Raw genomic sequence first — 18,302 nt, 5'->3', positions numbered from 1 at the left:
GGATGTTCGGGTTGAGCAACTGGGCAAAAGTCAAAAGTTCAAATTTTAACCCTCTAGGGTGTCCCGTGTCCAAAAAGTTCATTTTTCTTCTAGTGTTTATATTTTTGATCTGATAGAATTGCCACAACATTCTTGAATTTTGCTTCTTAAATACTTTTGTTCACAATTCAAATACATCAATCGTGATTGATTCTGATGAACCTCAATGCTGAAAACAGTTCGATTCAAAAATAACCCTTCGCTGTACAGACCACCGCCTCAGCTTGACAGCGGATCAAATTTGACGTTTCTGCGCCGCGTCAAAACTGTACAATTGCACTGTTTGTTTTGAGACGGCGAACAATAACAAACCAGTGATATGAGTTAACGTAGCCCCACCGTAATTAAGTTAGAAAAGTACCAGCCATTAGTAAACTATTCCACCGTCGATTACTTCTTCAGTTTGTGTTGAGTTCGGGCAGTAAAATGCCATTGTTTCACCGGTTTGAGTTCGATGTTCTAGGGCACACGGTGTCCCTTCCGGTGCCATTGCTGGTAAATGTGACCATATCGTGTGGGGCGTACTATGCCGGTCGCAGCCTCATTCCGAAGATGAAGCCCATGTTTATCAATGCAAATCTGTACGGGATCGACATGAACAAAACCTCCAAGCCCAAGATGTGAGTTCAAAGCATTCCGGGACGAAACATGGGAAAACGGCCCCCCTTTTGAATGACATTTTCCCTTCGCCTTTGCAGCCCCGAAGCGTTCGGTGTGGTCACGGGATGCATCTTTCTGGTGTCGCTGTTCCTCTTCATACCCGTGCCTTTCTTGCGCAACTTTTCCGCCACCATCCAGGGCGACTTTCCGCACGATAAGGTGAGTGTGTTTCATGGGACAGCGGGTCCACGGCGGGAGAAGGGGAATCCTTTTAAAGTCTTGGTTTCCAGTTCGTAGAATTCATCGCAGCCATGCTCTCGATCTGCTGCATGATCCTGCTCGGGTTTGCGGACGATGTGCTGAACTTGCGGTGGCGCGATAAGCTGTACCTTCCGACGGTTGCCTCACTGCCGCTGTTGATGGTGTACTACACCAACTTCAACTCGACCACCGTCATACTGCCCAAGATGGTGCGGCCGCTGCTGGGCCACTCGCTCGACATCGGTGCACTGTACTACGTGTTTATGGGCATGCTGGCAGTGTTTTGTACGAACGCGATCAACATTCTGGCCGGCATTAATGGGCTCGAGGTGTGCCAATCGTTGATCATTGCCGGCTCGATCGTGCTGTTCAATGTGCTGGAGATCCTGCACGGTAACCACAGCGAGGCGCACGAGTTTTCGCTGTACATTATGCTGCCCTACATCGGTGCTACGCTGGCGCTTTGGCGATACAATAGGTAAGAGTCACGCAATTGTACGTTATTTGAAGTTAATTTATTTTAGCAAATTTTACCTAAATTACAAAACAAATAACTAGCAATCGTATTACATCATCACTTGCGCGTCATCCGCCCACCACTTGCATGCTTCTTTGTTACCAGTCTCTATGTCTATATCATTCAGTACACATGCCTTTTCTTGTTAGAAGACTTTTTCATTAGTAGATTTTCTTGCATTTAAGATATGAGCGAATTTTCCTCTGAAAATCGCTCCCCTTTTCTAAGAACTTTCTAACACTCTTCCGCCCTCATCGATCACATTTCTTTCGTCACATCGTCCTCTCGTCCTTCCATCCTTCCTTCCTTTGCAGACACTCACAAGGTGTCTTCCCTTTTTCCCCGCAGTCATTTTATCATTCCAGATCGATGCTTGATCATAAATGCGGTATTCATGTGTGTGTGTGTAGTCACGGTATCAAAACGTTATTGCATAATTGGTGTCTAGCTAAAAGGGGGGTTCTGCTCTGTTTTTGGTAAACAGTCCCCCTCCTGCATTTGCTCAGCTTGTTGTCCTATTCGTTTTTTCTTCGCCTAACTCCTCGCTTCTCATTCCCTGCAAGAGTGTATATAAATATTGATAATATCAGCGATTAGGTATGACCTCAGTGGACTCTCATCAGTACGTTTTTTCCTCTCTTCTCTTCGATCGGTGCATTATGGCCATTCGGTTTTTCGGAATCTCGTCGTATACGGGCGTGTCCGTCTGTGTCTCCGAGCCCTTTGATCGACCTATGAGTTTATGATTTTTCATTTAAATATTTGCTAATCACTACGATGTGATGAGTTTGGTTTCTGAAGCGGTGCGAACAATATTTTGACTAGTTACGAGTGTTTTTTGGAGTTTTTCACTGCTTTGTTTGCGTATGATGATGATGATGATGCGTTGCTATGATTATGATTGCGTTGCGATGCGTTCAGTTGGCCTTGAGATGTGCATGTCTCTTAGTGTGTTTCGGTTGCTGTGGGATGGAAGAATTTGTGGGTTTTGTTCGGCCGTGTGCGTGAAACCCCACGGATCCCACGGCCCCCGTCAGGTACGATCCCTGCACCCGCACCCGCTTTAGAGCGGTGGGGTAAGAGATCTGAGTGGTTGGGTGGTTTTGCGTACCACAACAGGGTATCGTATAGCGACTAGAACGCCAACCAACGCGCAAAACCTAGCTAAAGTAATCATCGTCCGCGAGATTATCGTCCCAGCGGGCAAACAGATTCAGCACAATGTTATCAAACCGCCAGCTGTTGTCCCGCACGTACTCCGGCTGGTAGTACTTGTCCGTCCGGCGGCTCAACCGTTCGAGCGGCCGCTCGCCATCCTCCAGATCCTTGCCCGCCGCAATCAGCTGCTGCACGTACTCGTCGTTCAGCACCTTCGTGCGCTTCGGATCGGGCAGGACGACGGGCGTTGCGTCCATCGCCCCGCCCGCTGTTCCCTGCTGCGCCGCCCGGTACTCGTAGTACTGCACGATCGAGCCGGGCTGGTAGCAGCGCCGACAGTACCAACCGCCGAAGTGGTTCAGATCGCCGATCAGCATCACCGGCTTCTCGATCGCCAGCACCCGATCCGGATCGGACCCGTACACCTCGCGCAGCGTGCTGACCTGCACGGCGCCACTCCCTATCACCGTACTGTTGCCCGGATGCTGCCAGAAAAAGCCGTACACATTGTGCTTGAGGCGAAACCGTACCGGCTGGGGCCAGTTGTCGTACCAGCGGAGGTACGCGACCGCCTTCCGGTTCAGTATCTCATCCGTCCCGCCGATCAGCACGAGATCGTCCGCCCGGACCGCACCCTTGGCGGTGTACTTGAGCAGCTTGCGGAACATGTTCCGCCCGCTGCACGCCACGTCCGACACGATCAGCAGTCGGTCGCGCAGCGTGCGCAGAAAGTCCGTCCCATCGACGTGGTGCGCGATGGAAGCGGCATACGGGGCCGTCCCCGGTGCGCCCGTGCCGGGCCGATCACACAGCACAAACAGGGCGACCTGATCGGCCAGCTCCATCAGCTGTATCTCCAGCACCTCCGCGCTGATGAACGTGCTCGGCACGATGTAGTACAGATTGCGTGCGACCGGCCTCGGTGTGGCCGTCTGATCGCGGGGTGGAATCTTCGACGTGATAAACGCACGCCATATCACCTCCGGCTGGCCACAGTCGGCTCCGTGCCACTGTGGGTTGCAGCGACACCGCCCAACGCCATCATCTCCAACGGTTACTACGCTGTCGCCGTCGTCGTTTGCCGGTGGGCTGTCATGGTTGTTGTTGTTGTTGTTGTTGTTGTTAAGCTCATTTGCTGCTCCTTCCGGCAGCGTCCTTCGCATTCCTGTATCTATCGGTTCAGTCTCATTGTTGCCGGTGCGCTTGCCGGTTGCCCCAGCAGCGCCAACCAGTGCCCCGCCCTGCGTACCCTCGATGAAGCACAACCGTCGTTTGCGGTTTCCCTGCCAGTCGGTGTAGGAAATGGTTCTGGAGAAAAAAAGAAGGAAAAGTAGGCGTTGAGAACACTAGAAAGAGAAGAAAATGTGCGGAAGAGATTGATTTCACAACCAGGAACTCTGTCCCCATTTTGTGGCAGTGGGTCACCTTGCTGGACCTCCTCCAGCTGTGTGCGCCCTAAGCCAATTAGTGTCTGGCCATTCACCCTTATGCATGCCACAAAACCATTCTCTGCTCTCATTATGAGGGATTAAGCAAATGGGGGTGGGGTATGAGAAGCGTGACGTATGCAACGAGCATAACTTCCCTGAATGAACCAATTTGTGAATTGATTTTAAGGCTTGACGAGCCAAATTGTCGTCTCCCCGGGGAGAAAAAGAGAGGGATGTGGAGAGCAAAACAGCACGTCAACAATTCAATTTGCACCGTGTGTCCGAGATTTTGCACTCGAGACACTCCCGGTGCCGGTTGTTGAAAATTGAATAAATGGGCACAAATTAAGGAATTAGCATGGGGAACACTGGGGAAGAAGTAGAACACGATACGCACCTAAAATATTTCTCCGCTCGTTCCGCCTTCGGTACGTCGCGCTGCAGCCACGGACGATACTTCGGATGTCTCGGACGTTGCTGCTTCTGGTCCCGCAACAGCTGACGTCTGTCTACGTCGCCTTCTACGCCGTGCCCGACGACCTCGTTGCGGTGTGGATCGTCCGTCGCCAGTCCCACCGTTCGATTTGGGATGAACCGAACGCCAAACGGGGACCAGACGGCAAACGACGTACCGATCCGTTGCACATCCTGCTGCTGCTCAGCTGTTTGCGGTGGTCGGTTGCCACCGGTAGCGCCGCCGCCATCCTCGACCGTATCGATTGTGGTCGACACGAGCAGCGAACCGAACAGCAGAAACAGACAGATGAGCGAGATTTGCAGCAGAAACAGACCCCATAGGAACAGCCGTACGTCAGGGAGCTTCCGTTTGGCACCGGGAGACATTCGAGTGTTCTGGTTCCGGGTCCCGACCAAACCCGCACCACCCTCTCTCGCGCTCTCTCCCGCACGACGCTCGGACGGGGGAGGATGCAATGGGTGTGTGGGCGATCCGGATGTTCCACCCGCCGTGGGGGGTGGGATGGAACAGTGCGTAGAAATGTCAGCTGTAACTTTTCGGGAAGAAAAGTGTGTTTTTTTTGTCCAAATTTTCACATCGATTCACCTCGCCCACTCTGGCTGGCTGTGTATGTATGGGCGTGCACTTGAATTCGTCCTTGCATTCGTCGTCCACACACTACGGGAGAGGAGCTCGCTACTGGGCTGGTGTACACACACTGTTGTCTAGTCACATTTTTCACACCGCTTCAACCTGGTCGCTCTTTGCACTCATGCTACTGCTGCTACGGCTGCTGCTACTGCACACTTGCAAGACACACTGCACATGCACACACGCGTTGCCCCTTCGTACATTGCGCTGCGTACGTTGCCACCGGACTGCTCAGGAGGTTTTGTGAATGAAACGGTCCGAGCGAATGGTTCCTTCGAGCTAGCAGCACCGAACCCAACCCGTTTTTGCATTGCTGAAATGCAACAAAAAGTGAGTCATAGTGGGCATTTGGCAACGCAAGGGGTGGTGGTTGTGGCGAGAGAAAGCAGGGGTGTTAGAAATTTGACAGAAGTGTTGCCAGAAGCGATAGTGGAATTTCACTTCAAATGTTATTATTAATTTGTTCCGTTTGATTCAAATCAGTTTTATTGTAATTGGAGTTGTTTTAATTAATTATTTCAAAACGTTTAAAGAAAATAATCAATTTACCTTTTTGTAATGACTCCCGACTGGCAGCACGGCTTGCTATCCTTTTCAGCCAGTCAGCTGTCACCGCTGTGTGGCCGCTGGGCCTGTATTGGTGCAAGGATTCGTCGACGTGCACGATTTCAAATTGTCCGTTTATTTTTCTTGTTTTCCTCCCCTTCCAGATATCCTTCCCAGGTGTTTGTGGGCGATACGTTCAACTACCTGTCCGGCATGACGTTCGCGGTCGTCGGCATCCTCGGTCACTTCAGCAAAACCGTACTGCTGTTCTTCATCCCACAAGTGCTCAACTTCCTCTACTCCGTGCCGCAGCTGTTCCGGTTCATTCCCTGTCCCCGCCATCGTATGCCGAAGCACGATCCGGCAACGGACCTGCTACACATCAGCCGAACACAGTTCCGCGTCGACGAGCTGAACCCGCTCGGGCGGCTCTGCTACCAGGTGTTCCGCCATCTACGCCTGATACGGTGCGAGCTGGACGCCGATGGTAAGACGGTCACGTGCAACAACTTTACCATTATCAACTTCTGCATCCTGCTGACGGGGCCGATCAGAGAGGATCGTCTAAATCGGTTGCTGGTCGTGTTTCAGCTGCTGTGCGTTGCGTTTGCCTTTACGATACGCTACCCACTGGCGCACTACTTTTACGATACGAACTGAAGAGCGGCTACTGAGACTGGACTGGAAGAACACCAAAGTTTCTTAAAAGTAGTAACAAAGGGGGGTAAATAAAAGCTTAGCTTAACAGGGGGCAAAAAACTCGAAAGTGGAAATATGTTATAAGAAAAGTTTTGAAAATAAAGAATAGGTGCATTTTTCTTACATGAAGCAAATAGTCTGCGAGTTCATTTCTTTCCCAGGCAAGGCGACGACATCCTCCACCGTTCTTTCCCGTTCTCATACAAGGTATATAGGTTTATTGTGTGTATGTTTTTCCTTTCCTTCTTGCTGCTTCTTCTCTCTTCTCTCTTTACAGTTTTATGTTACCCTTTTTTATGTTTTACATGTTTTTTGTTTTGTTTTTGCTACTTCTAAAACACAGGATTACAAGGACTTTCATTTGTTTGCATTTAACGTTTCACTGGTTTGTTTCTTGTGTGTTTTTTACTGCTTATTTTTAAATATTTCTCCACTCTTTTACAGCGCTCCGTCGCTGCTGTGTCTGTGATTAATTAAAGTAGTTTCTGTTTTGATCGTATCATTCGGTAAGTTTGCATTAGTAGGCGGGAAAATGAAGCAAAACTCTTTAACAGGTGTGTTTATGCACTTCTATTGCAATATTATATTCATATTTACTGTTGTTTTTCGTTATCATTTGTTCAACATAAAATTCGATTTTCTTCCCCTGTTTAGCTATTTGCTGCAACAAGAGTGAAATTGATTTTTTCGATTTTAAATTTGCAGAGCGAAGAGTTTAAAAAGAGAACAATGTGACAGAAAAGCTAGAGGAAAATGGTGTGTTAAATTATGCCAATCCTTGTGTTTTTGATTTTGTTTCACCAATTGTATTCTCTTATTGTGTTTTTGTGTGTGTGTTTTTCAATGGTTCATCTTAAATTGTGTGTGTTGGGTTTGTATTTTAAATGTATAAGTATATGAATATTATCTCAAAAATATATAAATGTTTCATATATGTGATTTGCATTATTGTTTATCGGTGCTATTTGTTTTTTTTTTTTGCTATCTTCTCTGCCAATTTCATTTAATGACACATTTTTGTTGCTGTTGTTTACATATGTTCTTCTCCTTTCTATTACTTCATTTGCAGCCCATCGTTTTGATTGATTGATTATGACATTTTCTCGATATCTTATATTCGAGTTTACATTTGAATTTACTGTTTTTTCAGTTTTTCTTGCCATAATATTTCACTTTGTTCGGGTAAATGGGACAGGATATATATCTTGAGGCTTATAATTCAGTAAACTGTACGTACATGATCGCATGATCATCGCGGTCGATCTGTTCTCATCCCCCTCTTCTGACAAAAACTACACAGCTGTACATTCATACACTAATTACAAACACGCACACACACCGATTACTTTCTATATAATGCTTTTCATTATCACCACCATCACAGACCTTTCTACAGGCGAAAATTAACCGCTTTCCTCCTCAAGCGCATCCTCGTACATACTCCTCCTCCTCGAAGGGCCTTTACAGCCTTTTGACAAATAATTTAGAACGCATGAAACCAGGGCCTGATTTCATGCATAAAGAGAAACACGATATTGTGTGTGTGTGTGCAGTTTTGCTTTTCTTAAGGAACACATTACAACAAAAAACACGTTAACTAATATAGCCAAAAAACATTGATTTGTGACAAACCCCCCTCGTTTAATTTTAAAACAAAGCTGAGACCTTCTCCACCACCCCACCTCTCAGCATCTCAAGCCAATAATTTAGAAAACGAAACCCCCCCAAAAGCGCGCAATAACCACAATTAAAACAACTATTCTGTGTGTGTCTGCTTAATAATTCATATTGTACTGATTCTACTCAGAGTGCTGCTCTACACGAACATTATTGAAACGAACAGGAACTAGCCTCTAAAAGATTAACTTCCCTTTTATTAAACCTGCAGTAACACACACCGCTCCCGTTCAGATTGATTTCAAGGAAGGATCAACTGATGTAGTGCACACATTTTCCCCCAAGTGCATATAGTGTGAACAATAATTAATTGTACTGCATTTTTCGTCAGTGCTTTTTTCGTCCACGCGTGGAGCGAGAGCCGCCCCCTAAAAACTAAACAACGGAACATTGTACATAATAGGTGTTTTTCCCTTCTACCCAACATTAACTTTGACAAACTTCAAATTTACGATTTAAATTAATGAATGTGTGCTGCGTGCACTGTGTGATGATGATGCTGATTACAAATTAATGCTCCAAACCATGGCATTTGTTATGCTAAAAATGGCTCAATCGATTCAAATGTGTGTGTGTGTGTGTGTGTGTGTGTGTGTGTGATGCTGGTTGATTGGTGGCTGGCGGATCGCATTGGATCGTACAAAATGCACACAACGCACAATTCTTAAACAAATGGCACAGTAATAATAATAATAATAATTGCGAGTTCACTTTCTCTCTTTCTATCATTCCCTCTTTTCTATGTGGCATGTGCGTATTTTCTTGGTGTGTCCCGCCCGTTGTAGTATTTTGTGTGTGAAATTTGTTCCTTTGCAGCACAGCAGTGCTAATAATGCTGTGTTGTATAAACGGAATGTGTGAAAAAGAAATACATGCTTATTTGGGGCATCTTTTGTTGTGCAATTACTGTACTTGTTTGTTTGACTCTTTACATCTATGTATGCTCTATTTTTATATCATTTGTGTCTGCATGGGGTTGCATTTGCCTATTAACTTCTAATGAATATTGTTGTGTATTGTTGTTGCTGTTGGTGAATTGCATTTAAATTGCGTGAACCCCATATATTGATCGGAAAACAATATATTAATCTATTTGTTCATTTGTTACATGGTAGATTATGCTGTTACTGTTCTATTTTACACACATGCAGATAGTAACTGAAACAGTCCGTGTTTGTGTGTTTAATGTGCTGTTTCGGTTTATAGACACATTTGACCTATCCGTTTGAAGCCAGCTGACCAGTAGTAGTAGTAGGTTCTATTATTCTGTTGTTAACCTTTCCGTATCGTTAATGCATCATTGTTAAGGAACTACATGTTTGATTTATCTTCTTTTGTTTCGAACCGAAAACTTATGGCGCTAATGGCGAATTTCCACCCACCTGCGAATGCCACAAGGAACGCTTAATAATATTTTTGCTAGCTATTTCAACATTGTACCATTGTACACCACACAAACAATCAACAACTATCGAGGATAGGAAAGGGGTCGAAGCAAATAACGAATCGTGACCAAAAATCGCTTCCAAAACGAGTGGATGTGAAGGAATCTTGGCTGAAGGATGATGATCATCATTCATCCATTCTTCAGAGGAACAGCCTCTCTCGATCCGTTCTTTTAACAGTAAAAAACGCTCACTTTCGCCTTGTTTGCCTTTGCCGATCGTGTTCCCCGACTGATATACATCGTTCGTACTCTAACAGCTATTTGTTACTGCTACTTTGTTGCGCTCTATTACACCGCTAGTTAGCTGGTTAATGCTTTGCCTGCCGGCTACTACTGCCTACCTATGCTACAAACACTCCCCCTCCCAACCCATCTGCCCCTAATACACGCGCGCTCAGGTTCGCATCAGTCATGTGTGATAGATTCTACTCGGTTTCCTGCTCCTTTTGTAGGTTTGCAATAAATACACCTTATCAAACAAAAAAAAAAACAATCAAACAAACAAACAATGTACTTTTCATCAGTCCGTTCCGTGTCGCTTCTGCATCGCATCACTTTCATTCGTATGTGTATCTTCCCAACGTACGATCGATCGCAGCGTGATGATGTTGATGATGTTACACAATAGTTTTTGGTATTTCCTATTTGACTTTGACCGTTTTTTTGTGTGTGTGAATATGTTCTTCTTTTTCCGCATCATGATCGTGATCGTTTTTTAACCCCCTTTCCTTAAAACTAGCTTCCGCTCTCATACAACAAAGTAAACTTCCCGCTCCTCTAAGCCATCAAACCGAAGAAAAGGCATTCTTCAAAGTTGAGTGCCGGTGGTGTCGGGGAAACAACAGGTGGTCCTTCCAAATGCACAGACCAATATCCCACGGGCACGACGACACCACACTCCTTGGTATTGATGGTTTTTGTTTTCTTCTTCTGTAATTCGTACCATAATTTTGTCCTGTGTCCATTCCTGATTCGTTAATTTTGTATGTGTTTTTTTTCCTAAAAATTTAGTAAAAATCCAATTTTGCGTTACAATAAACATACCCGCCAACATGTGTAAAGGTACTGGGAGCAATTTTGTTTACGTTACGATTCAGTTTTGTTTTTCTTCTTCTGTATGATGAGTGAAGACAATTTAGCTACTTTTGTGTCCGTTCGGATTGATTAATTTTGTTAGCGTTCTCATAGAACAATAAATTGGAATTGTTATCAATCATGTGCTTCTCATTCACACTACGGAGGTATAGGAAGAGAACGAGTGTCTTGTGAGTGTGTGTGTTGTGTTGTTGTTTGTTTGAAAAATGGGTTTAATCTCTAATGGGTGTTTTATAGTGTGATGTTTGTACTTTCAATTTTCGATTGTTTGTTGTTTGTTGGTTATCGCTGCTCTGTAGTAGCAGCAGAGTAGAATAGCAGATTACAAATAGCAAATTACTCCATCTTCCCGGTCGACGGTATTGCTTTCACACACTCACACACAATCTGTGATGCTGTGCACCGCGTAGTCCTAACGTAAAGGAATACCTTTAAATCGCGTTGATTAAGAGATCGGCAAAAACAACACCGTTAAGAAAGTGGGTTCTGAATGTTAGCCTACATTCAATCAAACCTATTCTCCTATTATCCTTCTAATGTGGGCTTGCTTGCCTCTAATAACCCTCTTTTAATTTAGCGCTTCCTTATCGCTCCACAGTGGACCGCTTCGCTTCTTATATCTCCAAAAACCAAGATAGTGTTTTATATTGTTAATGCACCGCACTTCATAAGTTTCTTCTTAATTTTTTTTTATTTGGCTTTGCCAATATTTTCTCACACCTTTTAATAAGGTTTTACAATGCCACAGGAAATACTCGTGCAACAACACGCTTCACGATCGCGCTCTGTCTTGTTCGTTCGATCGATGTTGCGATGAAGCACAACACACTACTTGCAACTGAACGCGCTACAAAACCCTCCCCCAACTTCCTAAGGAAGTGGGGGCAAGCTTTCATCTTTAAGATTGATTTTGTATACAATTTAGCAACACAACAAGCCCCAAAAACAAAGCGAAACATATAGTAGTAACACGCGCAGGCAAATAAACAAACATTCACACCGAACGGTTATATCAATCACGGTCCCTGTGTGACAGAACAGTGTGTGGACCACCCCCCTAGCAGATATGATGCATAATAAGTTATGTGTCCCTTCAAAAACACACCTTTTTTCTTCTGCCCTTTCTATAGACTATAGGAATATTTACAAAACATATTTTTGATTACGATCTATTGCATAGCGAGTGGCAAAAGTTGTTTGATTGTTAATGCTCTCTGTCTGCTCCTTCTCTGCTTTCTCTCCTTCTCTTCATCCATCTTCATCCATACCAATTACCACTAAGTTAACGCCGTGCCTCATAGGCATTGACACCATTTTTGCAGTTAAGCATGCAAGTGTGTGACAAAGGAAAACTTAATACTCGGTTCTAACCTTAGTTCTACAAACTATCAGCCAGAATAAAATAAGAAGATGAATATTTCATCCTCCCCGTCCCCGTCTTTCTATGTCCTTTTTTGCCGAACGCAACACAACAATGGAAAACATTTTAAATGAAACTTTAGATAGTCAAGACGTGTTGGCGCTGGCATTGAAGCACCTATTATCACGACACTTGATGTTGTGAATGTGGCGATCGCCCGTACAAGGGCACACAGGATAAGGGTAATTTCAACAACGATTAGTCGATTAGTAAAGAAAGTAATCACATTTTTTTTTTCAATAAAAGCAATACTATAGAGGAGCCAGCATTATTATCATCAGGTGCGAAGAAGAAGGGTTTTAAATAATTTAAACAACACAGCATTTACTGGATGTAATAGGATGAAGATCGTCGCTCTATCGTGTTAATTAACACACTCACATTAATTGTGCATTGTATGCTAACATAAAGGGAGGATTCGGTTTTTGACAAGAAAAGTTACACAAATTACTACTTCCAAAAATAATAGATAACAGATAATATTAAAGTTAACCAAAATAAAAATAGTCAAACAAAAAAAAACGGGAATTATGAGTAGCTCAAAACTAACGTGCGTTCCGACTAGAAGCGGTCGTTTTGTGTGTTGGAATGGCTGGTGCAATTAAATTAAAGTATTCGTTGACGTAAAAAAAAGGAATCATAAAACGGATGTGCGCGCCACTACTACGCCAATGCGGAGGGAGTGGTGCAAAATGGCCCATTTTTCTTCCCTTCCTGGCCGGCTTTCCTGGGGTGCCGCCAGATACACACAGGCGATGAATAAATTAAAGATTGCCTTAAAACATAAATAAACTGCAACAAAACAAACCCCTCGTACATTGTAAGTGTTGCTTACTGACCAAAGATCGCTCTCGCTCTCTCTCTCTCTCTCTCCCTTTACTCGCGACGCGCTCGTTTCGGTCGCGTATTGCCCTCGATACCGTCGCCTACGGTTACCGTGCCACCGGTGGTACCGCCGATCGAGCCACCGAGCGATACCTGCGAACCGCGCAGCTTCTTCCCACCTACCTGCACCTGGCTTTGGGCCGTAATTTGCAGCGAGATCGCGTTCGTGTTCAGCTTCTCCGTCAGCAGCAGATCCTTCAGCCCCTTCATCTTCTGGCTGTACAGCACAATGATGGGCCGCTTCGGTTCCGCATCGGGTTCTTGGGCCTTCTCCCGTTGCTTCTCGGGCTTTACACCCTTTTCCGGCTCCTCGCCTTCCTGCTGCTTCTTTGTCACGCCTTCCTCACGCTTCCCATTGCTAGCGGGCTTCACCTCGGTGGTGGTGTCTGGCGCCACCGACGAAACCGTCGTCCCCTCACCATCCGACGACGGAGCGCTTTCCTCGGTAGTGAACGGTTGTCCACCACCTTGCAGAAGAAACTCGGGATTCAGCAGCTTCTCGCCGCACTTTCCCACCAACGCTTCGAGCGATTTCGGCAGTGGGTTTCCTTTCACCCCGCTGCTCCCATTCGCACCGCGCCCACCATTCGTCACGTTAGCGTCCGCTTTCACAATGTTATTGTTGTTGTTGTTGTTGTGATGGTGCAGCGAATCGTCCGCACCATTTTTGCTCCCATTTTCCTGCCCTTGGGCTGGGTGCTGGGCTTGCGGTTCCTGATCCGCACACTTGATGATCACCTGCGACCGAATGTCGTGATCGAACTTGGCGATCGTAGCAACCAGCGGTTTCGCCCAGCCGATGTGCAGGATGGGTGTCTGGCTGCCCTCCTCCCACTTGCAGATGCCGTCGTAGAAGCGCAACAGGTTCGCGAAGCAGGACGCATCGCGCAGTATGCTTTTGGCCGAATGGCCCGAGCTTTCCAGCTTCATCACCTGCGGGATCAGCTCGTTGGCAATGTCGAGAAACTCTTTGTATATTTCCTCATCGTCGCGCGAGTAGTTGTACCTAAAAGAAAGCGCATTACGGTAACGTTCTCGCTGCTCGTTTTTAGCAAATACTTACAGTCGAATCACATCGCTGCTGTCCGCCCAGGACGCGAACGCTTCCCGGTACATGTTCTTCCGATAGTAGTACCCGCCCTGGTACGTGTACGGGTACACGTGATGGTTCCGGTAGTACGTCTGCGCCGACCGGACCGACTCATTGTACAGCTCCTCGCAACTTTTCCGCCCGCCCGTCGGTTCCACTTCCTCCAGCTCGCCCAGACAACCGAGCGCCATCGGGTACTTCCTCAGGTGGCCCATATCGTACAGCAGCCACAGCAGCTGCTGCTGCAGATCGGCCACCTCCAGGCAGGCGCTGGTCGCCGTCAACGATGGATTGATCGCCGACACGATCGCGGCCACCTCCATGTACCGATTGCACACGACCGGATGGCCGGCCACGTACAGCCACGTCTGCGACTCGATGCCGGGCGCCACCGACTGCCCCCGCTTGTCCTCCGCGCCCTTGCCGTGCCACGTTACCTCGATCGTTTCGTCGCCCGTCTTGCCAAACACGACCCACACGTGATCCTCCGAGATGGCCAGATGGACGTCCCGGTAGCCCAGCATCTGGCAGCCCGCCACCACCGCAAACGCCACCCCGAAGCAATCCAGCTTGTTGCCGCACAGGTAGCTGTACAGGCTCTGCAGGTGCGCCCGGTCCTTGTACGAGCTGCGCAGCAGCGAGTTCCAGATGATGTCCGACACTTTCTTGATAATTTCCCGGCTAGCGAACTTCGAATCGGTGGTCGTCTTTACCAGCAGCTTCTCGATCGGGGCCAGCACCGACTTGAACCGCTTGTACAGTGCCTCGACCGTGTCGTACCGGATCACGGGAAAGTTCCCGCCGGCTGTATCACCACCGACTGCCGCCGCCGTCCCACCCTTGCCTCCATCGACATGGTTGTTGTTGTTGTTATTGTTGTGCGAGGTGGACGAGCCGGCGCCGGTCGACTCGAGCACCTTCGTCGTGAGCGAATGCTCGATCAGCCCGGTCACGATGGACAGCAGCGTCAGGTCCGGTTCCTCCTCGCGATTGTTCAGCTGCTGCCGGAACAGCTTGATCACGTCCGGTATCGCGCGCAGCGGGAACAGCTTGATAACGTCGTCACAAAACTCCGTCATCGTTCGCTCATTGGGGGTCGGAGCGAACACCAGCACGGTTTAGCTTTTGCTTTGGAGGAAATGTGATGTGTTGTTGTGTTTTACGGTTTTTTTTGTATCGCAGCCTACTTTTGCCGCACTTCTCGGAGAAAATGCTTTTCTCCACTAGCGAAATGCACACGCACACACACACGCACATACATCCGATTTATGACACACGATTTGTTTGCTTACCCACTATCGACCCCCTCTCCCATGGGGCGACAAATAGCAGTAAAATTGGGCACTTTTGTTTCGTCAACCTGCGGCTGCGACGTCATTTGCCATTTGGCGCATTGGGCAAGAGCAACACAGCCACCCTCCTTTTCCCGTGCTCCATTCCTTGGTTCCCGCGCGGAAAACTGCCTCCCCTACCCGTCCTCCACAACTTCCCACCACCTGTATCCGTAAAGCAAAGGGTCGAATGAAGTGGCGGGGCTCCCTAGCGGAGGTTGGAGGGTGAAGGCGCGCGTATGCAGATTACGTCCTCGTGCTGGATGAGCTGGGCCGTCACCGTGCTGAACCATCCGCACGGGGCCCTTCTTTCCATCTTCGTCCGGGCTGACAGCTGCTGAACCAACAGCCGACGACTCTCTTTTTCGATGGAATGTGCTGATATGTGTTGTGCCACCAGCGAACCAGGACGCGACACGACGCAACAGCAGCACACGGGCACAAGAGTATTAGATAACAGAGTGGGGGTGGTGGTGGTGGGTGCTACTGCTACTGCGTACGGGGATCACGAAACACACACGCACTTACGATATGGTTCGCAAACTGTGCAAACAGCGAGCCATTTTCGCGTTATCACTATTTTTTCAGCTGCAAATGCAAGACTGGCTTCTGCGACGCGCGCGTTCTTGACATCCAGCGAAAAAGTTGATGTTGTGTACGTGTGTGTGTGTTTTTGTGTGTGTTTTTCTTTCTGTAAATTTATGCAAACACACACACGCACACACTGGCAGTGGTTTGCAAAACGTCACGGAGACGGATTTTTGCAGGGCTCGTAGGCAGCCCTGAACAAAACGATAAGTTTGACAGCTCGCAGCGTCGCCGGCAAATTCGGTTTGTTTACAAACAAAATCCGTCCGGAAGTGGAGCAGCGGACAATGGATCTGGTGGCCAAGCGAAGCATTAACTGTGAGCAGGGAGCGGTACGAGCGGTCCGATATAATGGTAAGCATAAGACTGTGTCCAGAAATCGTGCAATAATAAACGTAAAAGTCTTCCTCTCCAACATACAGTGGATGGGTCCTACTGCCTGTCGTGCGGTTCGGACAAAAAGATCAAACTGTGGAACCCTCGCACCGGGCTGCTGCTCAAGACGTACGGTGGGCACGCGGACGAGGTCATGGATGCGGCCGGAAGCTGCGAAAGCAGCTACATCGTGTCCGCTTCCCTCGACAAGAGCGTCATCTACTGGGACGTATCGACCGGACTGCCCGTGCGACGGTTGCGAGGCCATGCCGGTGGCGTGACCTGCATACGCTTTAACGAGGAATCTTCCATCGCCGTGTCGGGCTCGAAGGACAACACGGTCGCCTGCTGGGACATCCGCACCCGCAAGCTGGACGCGGTACAAACGATGCGAGAAGCGAAGGACTGCATTACGGCGTTGGTGGTGAGCGAGCACAAGATCATCTCCAGCTCACTGGATGGGTCGATCCGGCAGTACGATATACGGGCCGGGGAGCTCGTGTGCGACACGATCGGCGTCCCGATCACGTACCTGGTGCAAACGCGCGATGGCCAGTGTCTGCTGGCGGCCTGCTCCGACGGTACGATACGCCTGATCGATAACGATTCGGGCGAACTGCTGGCCGAGTACAAGGGACACCGGGTGGATGATTATACGATCGAGTGTGGCATCATTGCGGCGGACACGAAAATCATTTCCGGCTCGGCGGAAGGGGCCGCCATCGTATGGGACCTGCTGGAGGGCAAGGAGGTGCGAAGGTTGCGCATCGGCAGTGAGGTGGTCCATTCGCTGGCGCCGCATCCGACCGGGAGCGATATTTTGTTCGCCCGCAAGCGGCACCTGGAGGTGTGGGGCAAACCGGAAGAAGACGAGGAAGAGGTGATCGAGTAGGTTAAGAATATTTTAAGGGAAAATTTTCAAAAAAAAGAGCTATCATGAAGACATTTAAAGATCAGTGTTAAAAAGCGCTTTGAAATTAAATTATATTTGACTGACAATTCATCCTTTTCTTGAGCTTTTTATATTAATTATTCTTCTATTTAAAAAAACATCTTACATAGCCTTTCCACATTTTCACGTTAGAAATTCGTTTTTCCCAATTAGGTGGCAGTGTTGCCAAACACCATCAACGTGCAGTTTCGTTGAATTTGAACGCACTGAGTCCGCGGCTCCTTCCCGACTCGACAGTGTGGACAAGTAAAGGAAGGGGAGAGAAAATGAGCGAGATGCAGCGATATTCGAACGTCAAAAACCCTCGCCATGTTGTACGGGCGCAAACAACCACACACGCACACTACCACAAGTTGCAAAGGTACGCGAGAGCATTTGGATAGACCATTTTTTGTTTCCTCAACCTCAACCGGAGTGCGAAACTCGTCGCAGCTCTGGTTTTCCATTTTCCGGCCCATCCAACAACGCAAGAGATGGCCAGCGAAAGCGTTTAGTGTGTAGTCGGTTCCGCCCCATCCGCCCCTTTTCCCTCGTGTTTCTTCCCCTGTGCCGACGGACAAGAAAGCATCCCCCAAAAAAGGTATTCTTCGTGTGCTTGTGTTGCCTGCTCCCCTCCCCACCACACACATCGGCCGTCCCTGATGCATTCGCTGCGTTAAAGCATAGCCGCCGTGCATTATTCCGAGGTGAAACTGCGCGCTCCGTAGTGCCAAATTTGGGTTTCGAAGTGCTGTTGGTGACGATTGCCCGTATTTGCCATTTGACACGATTGTTGCACTGCTGGTGCTAACCTAACCTTTCCCATCACGCAACGCAGTGCCTTCTGGTGGTGGTGGTGGTGGTTGTCGTCGCCGCCATTCGAGTCGTGTGGTTTGTTGTGCGGAATATTATTGTGTTCAGTTGATCGACGATTGACCTAGTTATGCAGTGCTGAAAGTGCTCGAAAAGTGCATCTAAAAGTCCCCAATACTCCCCCGAGCCAAAAAAAAGGCAACGCGAAAAGCGCATCCCAAAGGCTGTGCTGTGTGCGTTTCACCTTTTCCTCTTCTCACTTCAATAGAAGAAACAGTTCACGCTGCAGTCA

The 18,302-nt window shown here is 47.8% G+C and overlaps 4 protein-coding genes across 4 annotated transcripts; 2 read left to right on the top strand and 2 right to left on the bottom strand.

Moving 5' to 3' along the window:
- Positions 1-294: 294 nt before the first annotated feature.
- Positions 295-6,492, top strand: LOC1277824 (UDP-N-acetylglucosamine--dolichyl-phosphate N-acetylglucosaminephosphotransferase). Its single transcript, XM_317328.5, has 4 exons — positions 295-659; positions 738-858; positions 930-1,378; positions 5,824-6,492. Exons 1-4 carry the CDS (start codon positions 466-468, stop codon positions 6,317-6,319), a joined length of 1,260 nt encoding a protein of 419 aa, XP_317328.4. The 5' UTR covers positions 295-465; the 3' UTR covers positions 6,320-6,492.
- LOC4578232 (uncharacterized) lies at positions 2,055-5,645 on the bottom strand. Its single transcript, XM_061662175.1, has 2 exons — positions 4,403-5,645; positions 2,055-3,883 (listed from the first exon to the last, which is right to left on the bottom strand). Exons 1-2 carry the CDS (start codon positions 4,846-4,848, stop codon positions 2,578-2,580), a joined length of 1,752 nt encoding a protein of 583 aa, XP_061518159.1. The 5' UTR covers positions 4,849-5,645; the 3' UTR covers positions 2,055-2,577.
- An 830-nt stretch (positions 6,493-7,322) lies between the features above and the next one.
- Positions 7,323-15,102, bottom strand: LOC1277825 (menin). Its single transcript, XM_317329.5, has 2 exons — positions 13,946-15,102; positions 7,323-13,888 (listed from the first exon to the last, which is right to left on the bottom strand). The coding sequence occupies exons 1-2, from the start codon at positions 15,049-15,051 to the stop codon at positions 12,874-12,876; spliced, it is 2,121 nt and encodes a 706-aa protein (XP_317329.5). The 5' UTR covers positions 15,052-15,102; the 3' UTR covers positions 7,323-12,873.
- Positions 15,103-15,992: 890 nt separating this feature from the next.
- LOC1277826 (WD repeat domain-containing protein 83) lies at positions 15,993-17,269 on the top strand. Its single transcript, XM_317330.5, has 2 exons — positions 15,993-16,245; positions 16,314-17,269. The coding sequence occupies exons 1-2, from the start codon at positions 16,179-16,181 to the stop codon at positions 17,156-17,158; spliced, it is 912 nt and encodes a 303-aa protein (XP_317330.4). The 5' UTR covers positions 15,993-16,178; the 3' UTR covers positions 17,159-17,269.
- Positions 17,270-18,302: the final 1,033 nt, after the last annotated feature.

This window comes from Anopheles gambiae, chromosome 3 (assembly GCF_943734735.2).
Source record: "Anopheles gambiae chromosome 3, idAnoGambNW_F1_1, whole genome shotgun sequence".
NCBI lineage: Eukaryota > Metazoa > Arthropoda > Insecta > Diptera > Culicidae > Anopheles > Anopheles gambiae.
The sequence above is the reverse complement of the archived record's forward strand: the minus strand, read 5'-3'. Positions and strand labels throughout refer to the sequence as shown.